The sequence below is a fragment of the Syzygium oleosum genome, unplaced genomic scaffold (genome assembly GCF_021117445.2).
Source record: "Syzygium oleosum isolate NSW1041296 unplaced genomic scaffold, Sole_v2.1 Sole_v2.17, whole genome shotgun sequence".
NCBI classification, from domain to species: Eukaryota; Viridiplantae; Streptophyta; class Magnoliopsida; order Myrtales; family Myrtaceae; genus Syzygium; species Syzygium oleosum.
The window spans coordinates 6,288,311-6,300,445 of NW_026607501.1; the positions used below are offsets into that span (position 1 = coordinate 6,288,311).

Here is a 12,135-nt window from a genome sequence, read left to right on the forward strand (position 1 = left end):
TCCGTGGCTAATTTGCGACGAAATTTGACACAAAAATTTTTTCGTGGAATTTGCCACGAAAAATTTTCCATAGCTAATTTGCGACGAAAACTTCTCCATGGCTAATTTACGACGGAATTTGTCGCGAAAAATTTTCCGTGGCTAATTAGCTACGGAAATAACTACTCTTGGCATTTTCCCTACTATATTTATTTCCGTGGCTAAATCTGTGACTAATTAGCCACCGATTTAGTCACGGAAATAACTACTTTTAGCATTTTCCCTATAATATTTATTTTCGTGGCTCACGGAAATAACTATTATAGGCATTTTCCCTATTATATTTATTTCCGTGGCTAAATCCATAGCTAAAATAACTACTCTTGGCATTTTCCCTACGATATTTATTTCCATAGCTAAATCCGTGGCTAATTTGCGACGGAAAAAAAACTCGTCGCTAATTTGAAACAAAAAAAAAAAAATTCGTCGCTAATTTGCGACGGAATTTGTGACGAAAAATTTTTTGTGGCAAATTAGCGACGGAATTTGCCACGAAAATTTCTCCGTGGCTAACTTACGATGGAATTTATCACGAAAAGTTTTCCGTGGCTAATTAGTCACGAAAATAACTACTCTTGGCATTTGTTTTACTATATTTATTTTCGTGACTAAATCCGTGGCTTAATATACTCTAGGCATATGGAGGGAAAATCGAAATGTGTTCAAAACCAAAAAGCCTCCCAAGGCTCCAACTTTCTCTTTCTTTCTCTCCACTTTTTGCTTTTGCTTCTCTCTCTCTCTCTCTTCGTTTGCGGTCCGTCCTCGCGGTTCCACCTCGATCAATCTCTCGAGCGCGTCGAAAGCCGGAGCGCAGCTCGGTCCCTCGATCGAATCGGGCTAGGGCTCGCCGCCGATCGTCATCTTCCCGGAAATGAGGTGATTCTGGCGAAGGTATGGCGCTCTCTCTCTCTCTCTCTCTCTCTCTCTCTCTCTCTCTCTCGCTCGTTCGCTCCCGTTCTCGCTGTTCCGCTTCGTCCCGTCCCTCATTTTCCCGGGATTTTTGATGCGAGATGCTTGCAGCGCGATTCGTTGGAGGCGCGGTCGAGACCGTGGGGAGCGGCCGGGGCGAGCATGGCGACGGTGGCTGGGCCGGGCTCGTTTCCTCCGGATAAGTTCCGTCCCGGCGGCGGCGGCGGCGGAGGCGGAGGAGGAGCTTCGAAGATTGGCGCGAAGCTGAGAAGAAAGACTCCGTCGGAGCTGAAAGTAATCCTCTAGAGATTTGTGGCGATTCGTTTGCCAAGTGTTTGTGTTTTTTTCCTTTTTTTGTGGCTGCGGTGACGAGATGATGCTTAGCTGGTTCTCTGGACCGCTTTGCTTTCGATGATGTATTTCTATGGACTGCAGCATAGCTTAAGATGTGACTCGCTCTGCTTGAGCATGTTGACTTTTGATTTGAGGCTCCAAAAAGTCACTAGCTTTTTAAGTTGGCACGCCGATCCCAATTACTCTTTGCTTTGCTTTACTCGTGCCTTCAATTTGGTTGTTGAAAAAAACTAAAGAAAATCGACGGCCGCGATATATAATTAATGTGGCTCGACTGGATTGATGTCCTATGCAGGGAGAGCAACTGAAGCGCGTCAATGTTGTTGAGCTTGTAGATGAATCTGCTGCCCCTTTACTTGAGACTCTGAAGTAAGTGTTTCGCTGATCGTATTTGAGTTTTCATTCTATAAGCACGAGATCAGTCATTGGGGAGTGTTTTCTTTTTCTTCCACTGACAATGCCGGCACGAATGATGGTCTTAAGAAATCAGAAGTGTTTAAACTACCAAGATACATTGATACGCGAGTTAATAAAGTATACCCTGCCAAAAAGTGAAGGTTTAAAATGTCATCGCCGAAGGAGAATGTGAAGGTAAGGGCATTTTCCGGTATAATTAATAGATGTTCTAGATTCTGCTTTATGTCACTCATCTGTCTTAATTTCGAGAGCTCGAGCTTCGGGGGGGAGTTATTGTCTATCGTTGGCGTGCTAGCAAGATAAAAAGTTATTTCCTTGGTTATGTGCTCTTAAGCAGGAAACCAGTACAGTGGAGCAGAGTCATGCAATGAAGAATCTTGCTGTGCTTTCGAACATGGCTACAAGAAGCAAACAGCATCTTTAATGGTATTGATGAGATGCCCAATACTCTCTTTATGTTGCTTAATGATTATTGATGAAGTCAGCACCTTCTTGTATGTTTCGTTCCTCATATACCTGCAGTTCCGAGGATTCTATTTTCTCTTCTAAAGTTGCTGAAAATCATGGAGTACAAACTCAGTCAACACTTGAGAGGTGTAACCAGAGTAGATTCCGTACAGTTGCCGAGATATCGTCTAGTTCCGAAAAACTATCTGGCTTGGCGAATATCGATATGGTAATTACTCTCATCTGCTTTCCCTTGAGCCGTTGGTATATCCTTCAGTAATATCACCACTATCTTTGTAGGATAAAGCTCTAAAAGGATTGGCTGCTCAAGAACCATCTTCTCATTTATTTGATGGTTGTTCTGAAAATTTTACTTCTACCTCGACTTACTCGGGCTGCTCTCAATACAACGTAGTTGGCCAAAAGGCTCCACTGGATTTCACTTTGAAGACCGTCATGCGGATTGCAGCATCTTCTTCAGTAAATAGCTAATGTCTTTTGCAGTTAATAGTGTTGTGAGGGCTTACAACTGCTTGGAGACTCCTGGGGCATTTCGTTCCTAATCTGGAAATATTTCAATTTTGGTCGTTACTCGATAGGGTCATTATGAAAATTATTTTAAATCTTGTATTAGGGTTTGAAGATTTTTCCACTGCCTGTGCATGATGACTTCTTATGTAATTCTAAACGGCATTAAAAACATGGGAAAAAAATATACTTACACCAAAACCTGGTGCTGCTTGCACTGAAGATATCGTATGAAATGGGGAGCATCTCTTGATTTGAGAAATTTAGCTGAGTTTTCTACTTGCCAATTGGTTCCTGAATCATTTTGTTTATTGGAAATGTCTGCTCTCATCTAAGAACATCAAAATATTTGCTTTCTTAAAACATATAAATGGGTGGCACACTATTCTACAATCTGCATGCAAATTGACAACTTTGATTAATAGCACAAGTTGTGGCAAGGTTATTAATTTTCACACACCATGCTCAAGCATGGTGTTCGTTTACTCATCTAGTTCTTTTATATTGCTCAGGGTTTGGTGTATGCTTTCTTGTTGTCCAATTAACTTTTTTTCCTTCATTATTTCCAGGATTTACAGGTTAATTACAAATGGTAGTTACAACAGTGTTCCCAATCATACATCTCTTTGTGCTTGCCCTGAGGGTCAAAGAACTAGCCATTGTTCAAGAACCCACATTGCTTCCACGGGCTTTTGCTCTACGGCTTTGAATTCATGGATATATCCTCAGTCCACTCTTCCACTTTCTCTTATGTCAGTGCTGACCTCACCAGCTGCAGAGAAAGGTTTGTCAAATGAAATATAAGATATGGAGGGTGTCCCCCTGAACTTGTCACTAATCCTCTCCTTTTTGTTTAGTGGAGATGGACTTCTTAAAGAAGCGACAATTGTCATGGGAAGAGTCATTTCGCAGTCTTTACTACTTATTCCGGAAGAACTTATGTAGCGTATTTTACGGTAATTTTCTCCTCCTTGAGATGCTCAGATACTTTGTCGACTATCTCATTATCTTCTGTTGGAATATATGTCGAAGTCATTTTCCACGAATGTGTATGACGTAGTGCTGCTATTAGTTAAGCAATGCAAAGCTTTGCTACTTCTTCGTTCGTATAAGCAAGTACTTTCCATGCTTCTTTCTGATTTTTTCGTTTCAATCTTGGACTAATGGCTTCTGTATATGTAAGTATCTCGAGTTTAGGAAGTTGTACAGCTAATGACCTGAAAATTTATAGGCTTAATGTAGGCCAAATCAATGGCATCTGAAAGAGCTCTTTGTGATGACAAACGCAAGCTAGTATTTATTAATTTGCTGGTACTCATGAAGAGCGTGTTTTGTATTAATAATAACATTTCAAATATTTAAAAATTGGAAGAGGTATTTGTGCCCTTACGGTGCCTATAACTTTCTGCAATGTCTAGAGTATCCATGACTCTGGATGCTGCTGAATATCTTACACAATGGATCTCTCATGACTTAATAAAGAGTCAATTCTAAAGGTAAAGCAGTAATTATGCCATGTGAATAACAGGACTTTGTTAGAAGGCCATTTCTCGCCAAGAACTATATCAATTAGTTCTTTCTGGTCATTATATAATCATCCTGTCTGTTGATTTGTTGCCCTAATATGCTATTTTATTCATGGGAATTAGTGTGCACTTCTCAATTTGTGGTAATGTTTACTGCTGATGGTGGCTCTGGAAGAAGCAAAACGACTTGCAGTGCTTACGTGTCCCGGTCGACAAGAGGTCTGCGGTCATTATTTAGAGCATGTAAGTCACAGCAATTGGTGTTAGCTTCTGTTGCTGCATGCACCTTTTACTCGTTAATAGTGTTTATTCCGTTCTGTCAAAATTTCCTAAGTACTGTCACTTGATTGAATCTCTAGTTTGGGATCACCTTCAGGGCTTGCTCAGCTAGCAGGAACCATATATGGGATTTGTCAAGACTATTTTGTTTAGCCTATTTTATACAACAGAAGTTTATTCCCGTGAGGCATCATTGTCCTGTTGTTAGCATTCAATAAAGATATTGCTGATGCATACATATCTTGTTATCGAAATATCTGGCTCGATTGCAAGTTGCTCATTAGCCAAGTTGTATAAGTGATCCTGAGATCAGTATAAGATTACATTTATTGCCCATTTGGACATGATCATGATCTGTACTTGTTGGCTGTGATTTAGTTTCCGTCTGATGACCTTTTATTTCCGATAAAGAAAAGAAAGAATTTCTATTGTTGGAGGTCTTATCTATCATATTGGTCAAGCTATCATTGCGAAGGATATGGATCAATTAGTTGCAGTTGTCACATTGACCAAATTAGTCCCTTTTCTTGAACTTCCTTTTTTCTGGAATAATGCCTGACCATTCGGTTTTGTCTGTTTTAATTAGGATATATGTTTTTCTATGCCTCTATGCCATTCAAAGGTGGAACAACTTGCTACGGAAGATCTGGTTGAGCTTTCAGAGACAAAGAAGCATAATTTAGGCCAGGTAAGGTTTGTGTCTAGTTATATCTTTGCCCTACTGCTCTCGCCCACAATGAAAACAATCTACCAAAAGCACAAACCCTTTTTTTTTTGTAGACTCGCATCAGCGCCAAGGTGCAGAGGAAGGTTGCAAGGGAGATCAAAACCGCTCGAGCTTTCGGCCTCATGCCTTTCACGACAATGGGAACGAAATCCTTTGTCTTTGGAAAAACAATGGATAATCTTGAAAAACAATGGAGAATCTTGACGAGGATTACGAGTATGGGACCTTTGAGGGGACGGGTGGTGACATGGAATGAGTGACGCGATCTTGATGCCACCGAGGTTTCTGTGAGGATTGTCCATTCGACTTTTCGATCTCATCCTGGCATGCTCCTTTGACTTCTCTTTCTTTCTGTACTTTCCAATTTTGGGCAAGTTCATAGCGATGAATTAGAGCGGACCAGAGCTATGTAGAGATTTCTGATGTTGGATAAACTAGGCGCGAAGAGCCATTCTTGTGGAAAATGTTGATGAATGTATTCATTTTCATATTATTATAATATTTTGATGTTATTAAGTGCTTAATCAATGTTAAATATAAATTCTAGAAATTAATTTTGCTGTTAATTAGAGTTAAAATCAAAAAATAAAAGAAATGATTTTATCATACGATCACAAATTATAAAAGTTCGTTGCAAAAATAAAATTTCGTTGCTAATTTCGTCTCTAAACAATATTTGACGCAGAGTTAGTCGCTAAAGAATTAATAAAAATTCGTCGTAAATTCGTTCCGGAACAAGGTTCGTCGCAAAAGTCAAAATTTTTCGTCGCTAAATTAGCGATAAATTTTTCCACAAATAAGTTCGTTGCAAATTACCGGTCAAAAAAAAGATGTTCGTCGCAAATTAGCGACGAATTTTGCAACGAATAATTAGCGACGAATTTTGCCACGAATAGAATTCATAGCAAATTAGCAACGAATTTTGCGACGGATAATTTCGTGGCAAATTAGCGACGAATTTTGCCACGAATAATTAGCAATGAAAATTGAAATTTTTCGTCGCTAAATTTTGCGACGCCTTATTAGCGACGAATTTTTTTCGTCGCTAAAACTTAATATTTTTGTAGTGTTTCCTTAGTCGCTCGTATCTACAGCACTGACGGATTAGAAAGTGCTTAAGAATTAGCACCGAATCTTATCAATAATGTCACTTATTGAAATATATATAGAACTAAAAAGCTTGCCTGCAAGATAATCACCGAGGAGCTCCAAACAAAACAAAAGCCACAAAACAAAGTCTGTGTGCATCAGGATTCTGGAGAACTGGTTTCTCTGGCGAGAAGCATGACTACGATCTAGGGATGGATCAAGGCACACCTGATAGCCCCCATCCCAATGCGTAGAGTGTCGAGAGGAGTTTAGAAGGCCTCACGCTCGACCCAAACAGTTGTGATTTGAACAATATGTATCTATTATTTCATATTAAGCTATTGTATTATTCTTTATTTCATATTTTATTGCTTTATTTTTTCTTTATAATTTCTAATACATTTCCTTTTGCTTTAGATCAATATAAAGCATTCGAAACTTTCAATTTGATTATATTGACGCGGAGCCAAGACTTGTTCTTCGTGTAAATGGCAAAGAAACTCCACGGTGGGCGTGCATAGAAAATGGTTAGCGGCGGGAAGTGGGTGGAGAAGGGAGATTTCTCTGCTTCTTCGATGCATTGCGGGGTGGTTGCTTACAGTCTGGGTCGTCGTCCATGGAATTTCCAGGAACTTTGCATGGTTTCCTGACCGTGATGATTGATTGTTTTCTTGACAGAGGAGGGGTCAGAAAGAGACTCGGACGTTGACCAAAGATTTGTGGAAAAAGAAAGTGATCCAGCTCGTCCTTATTCACCGGACATGTCTCCGAACCCTCCTCGGATGGAGTGGGATTTTTTTGATCAGCTGTTCCTGAAAATGTAATATGAAGTGAATTCTTTGGAAAAAATTGAAACAGTCAATGCAACTAAAAGAGTAGGAGAAAAATGCTAGCGAAAAAGGAGGCCAGGCCAATTACCAAGTGGTGATTTTTATTACGGCACCGTTGATTTAATGATCGGGGAAAACTGATTTTGTTGGAATGAATTTAACCGGAAATCGGAACGCGGACCATCTTGAACCTATCAAGTCCCAAGTCCTTGAACTTGTACTTGTACCGCTTCCAAGGCCGGCCCCGCTTGGGAACCACAGCACCACAGCACCTGGCCACCTCGAATCCGAGAGGGGCGATGAAGTAGAAGGCCATCTTGATAAACTTCCCTATCGTTAGATTGCTTGGAATGCCTGACAAGCTCGTCAATCATGAAGTTCATGATAATGCAGTTCACCCACGAGACCCATCAATGGAATGCCCGATAAGTTCATCCATCGTGAATTTTCGATGGGCAAAGTTAAGTGATGTATATGACATGTGGTGACGTTCGATTAAATCGCAGTATGCACAGAAGTTAAAGATCGAGTCAAGAAGGATCCATCGATCGAGAGTAGAATTCATAACGAAATGGCCCATTTCGGGAAGAGTAAAAAAAGAGAACAATCATAGGCAATGAAGAAGGCCTCACTTCGACAAAAAAAAAAAAAAGACATCACAAAAGTTACAACAACACGTCAAATTTTGATTATGAAGATGGGAAAATCGTTTGTAATAGATCGATTGGAATAGATTATCAAATCAGATTAGGTTTCTTGAATCTAATATTCACTCTTGTTTATAAAAGCATTACACTCGTATTCTGCAAGTTTCATACAATTTCCTTGTGGTTCTCAATATGTTGTTTGTGCCTTATTTAGTAATTAGATTTGTGCAAAATCCTAGAGATTTCAAGGCATATTAGAATCTACCCACTTTTCATTCGAAGTTGTATTCACTAATTTAATTGGCCATCAATCATTCTCGATTGGACTTTAATCACTGATTGAAACCGTCAAGTTCCTGACAACCAGCGTCGCCTTGCAAATATCCACGCGACACATCTTTTGACGACCATAGCTGGAGAATAGAAGGTCTTGCCAAATTGCCAGGATATAAACGAACGATTTGAGGCCTTGAATGCTAGTGTCCGAAGTGAAAGTGCTAAATAAGTTGAACACAATGCTCAGATGAATTTGTACTCAAGCAATGTGGTAAAAGAAACAAAAGATTTATCAACCATGTTGATCAAAAAGCTGGCAGGCCAATATCAAAGGGTTCAGCACATCGATAGTTCGAGCAGTTGCGGTGTTGTGAAACTTCGTCAAGACCAAGAAATCCCAACGCGGAACGTTTTGAACTTATTAAACGCCAAGTCCTTAAACTCGTACCACTTCCGAGGCCCATACCACTTGGGAATCACGATGGTGAGCACACCGTCGGCGCTCGTGGAAGCGGTGGCCTCGCTCACCCTCATCTTATGGTTCCTCCGCAACTTCACCTTGATGGTCTCGTCTCCCTGGCCGATCACCCATGTCGCATTGCCCTGCCGGATTTCCACCCTCAACTCGTCCGCATTCAGCCACGGCCTGTCCATCTTGTACAGGAATGCCGCCACCGTCTCCTCCTTGGTGACCTGGTCGAACGCCGTGGTGCCCCACACGCGCCGGCCTTCACGAGGCTCGACAAAATGGAATCCAAGTTTGGAAGAGAGACGTCTTGTGATTTGAACTTTCTTTTTTCCGTTACACTTGAAGATGGAATTGCCATTCATCGATGCAAAACACTTGACGATTTGAACTTTCTTTTCTCCCTAACACTTTGAAGATGGAATTGTGATGCATCGATGCAATGCCGACACTGCTTGCTCTTCTTATAATTGGCATATGCCGGAATCACTTCGTTGCGATCCATGGATGAAATGCCAATGGCTCGTCGTGATTCCTTTTGGGCTGAGCAACCAATGCTGTATAGAATGAACAGACACTACATATAAAAAAAAAAGTTATTGTTTCAATTATAAAGTTATTAATAACTATAGATGCGAGGCTATAACGGTGAATCCGGAGTGGACACTAAAATTTGAAAGCTTGCTTTATGTGTGTAGCGTGATCGCATCTAGGTTACGTATAAAGAGAAAGGAATAAAATTTCTATAAAATCGAGTTATTAAGGACGTGTGAATTGAGTAAATTACTCGATGAAGAGAAAGTAGGAGGTAGTTAACTTTTGATGCAAGGATAATTTCGAAAAATAAAAAGTGAGACAAATGAGTATTTTTTTTTTCCTTAAATTATGAATTGATAGATCGTAAGAACAAAATAAACACTAAAGAGAGCTTGTATAATGTTCTGAACCTTTCTCTTGTACTTATAATTCCTCGATGAATTACCGAAATTGATTGACCTTTTCTATAAGGGATGATTCATGAATATAGACGAGTAAGGAGTGTTTCTTCTTCTGAAAAATGATTCATGAATATTATATTATCTTCGAATCATGTAAATCAAATCCATCTGAATTGCTTCGTTAAGAATACAAAAAAAATTAATTTTATGGCACTGATTTATAGAAAAATGTAGCATATTCTTGTTGAGCACTATTCTTTCATCTTCTTGTGGGCTTATGTGCCACCACTTATCATTATGGGCTTTAAATAGACACAACATTACATTCAAACAGTCCCTTCTTTTACTACTAGAGTTCGTGACTTGGGGAAACCAAACTTTTCATAAATCAATTTCTTTCATATTAAACCATTGTACTATTTTATATTTCATATTTTATTGCCTAATTATTTCTATTCTTTCATTTTACTGTTGCCCGTTATTATATTTTCTTTTACTTTAGATCAATACAAAGTATTCAAAGCTATCGGATTTGATTAAATTCCAAAGATGCACGCAAACCACTCTGACTATATATATCGGATAAGGCTCGATCCAGGCAGTCGCAACCCATAAGATTCATCTGGGTGCGAGACGCTGGGATTCGAAGTGGATTGACACTTAATTACCAAATCAACTGCTTGGAGAGTTCAAATTGACGTTCTTAAATAATGTCTTAAAACACAAGTAAATGGAATAACTCAGCACATAGATCAAGATAAATTGGAAATACGAATGATGATCTTAAAAAGTTTCACTCAAACTATATCTTTCCCAATACTACCCTTCTTTTTCAAAAGGATTCGAGTGTTACCCCCCATTTTGGTGCTTCTTTCGTCCTTGCATCTACCTTTAGTGAATGTGCACTTCTCACCTAATGATAAATTTTATTTTAGAAGACAAAAGTATTTAGATTACTTAAACAACCTTAATATTAAAATGAGAGCTCGTTGACTTCATTGCAGCTTTACATGCATGAAGTGAAAGTTCAATATGAATAAAAACATTATCTTTGACATCTCCAATTTCACTCTGAAAAAGTCACTTAGGAGACATGTTACAGTGGAAGTCGACTCTGACACCCAGTGGCTCAAGTACTAACTTTTCTCACCAATAGTAACTCCAAGAAATGGCCATCTTTCCAGGTTGATGTCTACACCCCCACCCAAATTTATGATGAGCCATTAATTTGAGGACTAATTGTAGATTCAAGAGTCAATGATTGCCAGTGAAGCCAGAGCTAGAAACTTGCATAGATGTGTTTACCTTCAGCATATGAAGGTTGACTCCCTTCAAGGCATTATTCAGCTGAATCAGAATTGAATGGCGGGCTAGACTACATCACGCGTTCACTGAGATTGTTCGATAAACTACTTCAAGTTGGTTCATATGCCAAACTTTTCTTTGGTTTGATTGTTCGGTTCAGTCTTTCTAAAAACTGCAATTAGGCCGATGATATCGACAAACTGCGCGCTTGTCTCCCTGCCAAGAGAAACGACAAAGATGGAAAAGAGAAGCACCACGATTGCTGAAAGAAATCCATGGAATTGTGTAGGTAAAGAGAGCCCATAGCAGCTGATGTGATGAACAGGTTGTGGCTGATATTTGCTTTGCAGAGACAAAATATCTCAATGTTCTGTGTCTGGCTTATCAAGGTCTCCCACAGATCTGTCTTTGTTTGTGCAACAAGATTCTGAAAAGAAAGGGAAATGTTGGCGGGCTGTTTTCGTGCTTACCGGAGATTGATGTTACACGTTTTCTTATCAGCGGCTGGCGATTTCCGTAAGCATTGTGGAAGCCATTCCTTGCTAACAGCTGTTTCTCAATCTCACTCTGAACTGTGGACCAAAGAAACGGTGGAGTACTGAGTTTTCATTGCCCAAAATGGGGCCATTAGTGTTTTGGAACGGAAGGAAATTAAGAAGAAATGTTGCTTTTAATTGATACTTGATCGCCTCGTGGATTTGTGACTTTCCGATGAAATGCCCGAAATGCTTCCTCTTTTAAAATGAATGAGGACATCAGCTGAATGTGAACCACCTCATTGACTCTGACTTGATAAATTGACTGTTGAGATGAACGTGTGAATTGTGTTAAAAAAATCTCACACTAGAGAGTTGATGTGGTGCGAAGTAGTTAATATAATTTAGCTATCACATAACTTATTGGTTAAGCTTTCAAGTGAAGGTGGGATCAATTAAATATGTTGACAGGCTCATACTTAAGCTTTCTTAGCGATCTCCTCAAGTTAAGATATCAAGTTCCTGTTGTGCGCTCTCAACAAATGGCATCAGAATGATAGATTTGTGGGCCCCCGGTCTGTTTCAGTATTTAGTAATAGCTCAAGGAAGAAATCTCATGACCAACGTGGTTTCTGGGCAACCTTCATGACTCGGTCCGATGGAAGAGACTAGTGATGAAGGTGCGCACTATGGTACAATAACGCAATTCTGATGACAGCTTTCATAGTTTGGTAAGGAATGAAGGTGGGTATTGTTGTTGTTGCGATTCTCACACACAACAAAGTGGGGATTCAAGTTGAGATATGTTGATATAGAAGGAAACCTAAACTAAAAGAATCAAACCTAACACAGAAATCACACGTAGGGAGGGAGATTGTTGAG

General features: G+C 39.6%; 1 protein-coding gene and 1 pseudogene across 1 annotated transcript; one reads left to right on the plus strand and one right to left on the minus strand.

Moving 5' to 3' along the window:
• The first annotated feature begins 745 nt into the window (after positions 1-745).
• Positions 746-5,750, plus strand: LOC115664498 (uncharacterized; annotated as a pseudogene).
• A 2,699-nt stretch (positions 5,751-8,449) lies between these two features.
• Positions 8,450-9,059, minus strand: LOC130140220 (uncharacterized). Its single transcript, XM_056319063.1, has one exon. The coding sequence runs from the start codon at positions 8,897-8,899 to the stop codon at positions 8,450-8,452; it is 450 nt and encodes a 149-aa protein (XP_056175038.1). The 5' UTR covers positions 8,900-9,059.
• Positions 9,060-12,135: the final 3,076 nt, after the last annotated feature.

What these genes read in the sequence shown, in the direction of transcription:
- LOC130140220 (XM_056319063.1), bottom strand. Translation starts at nt 8,899, where the DNA reads ATGAATGGCAATTCCATCTTCAAGTGTAACGGAAAAAAGAAAGTTCAA.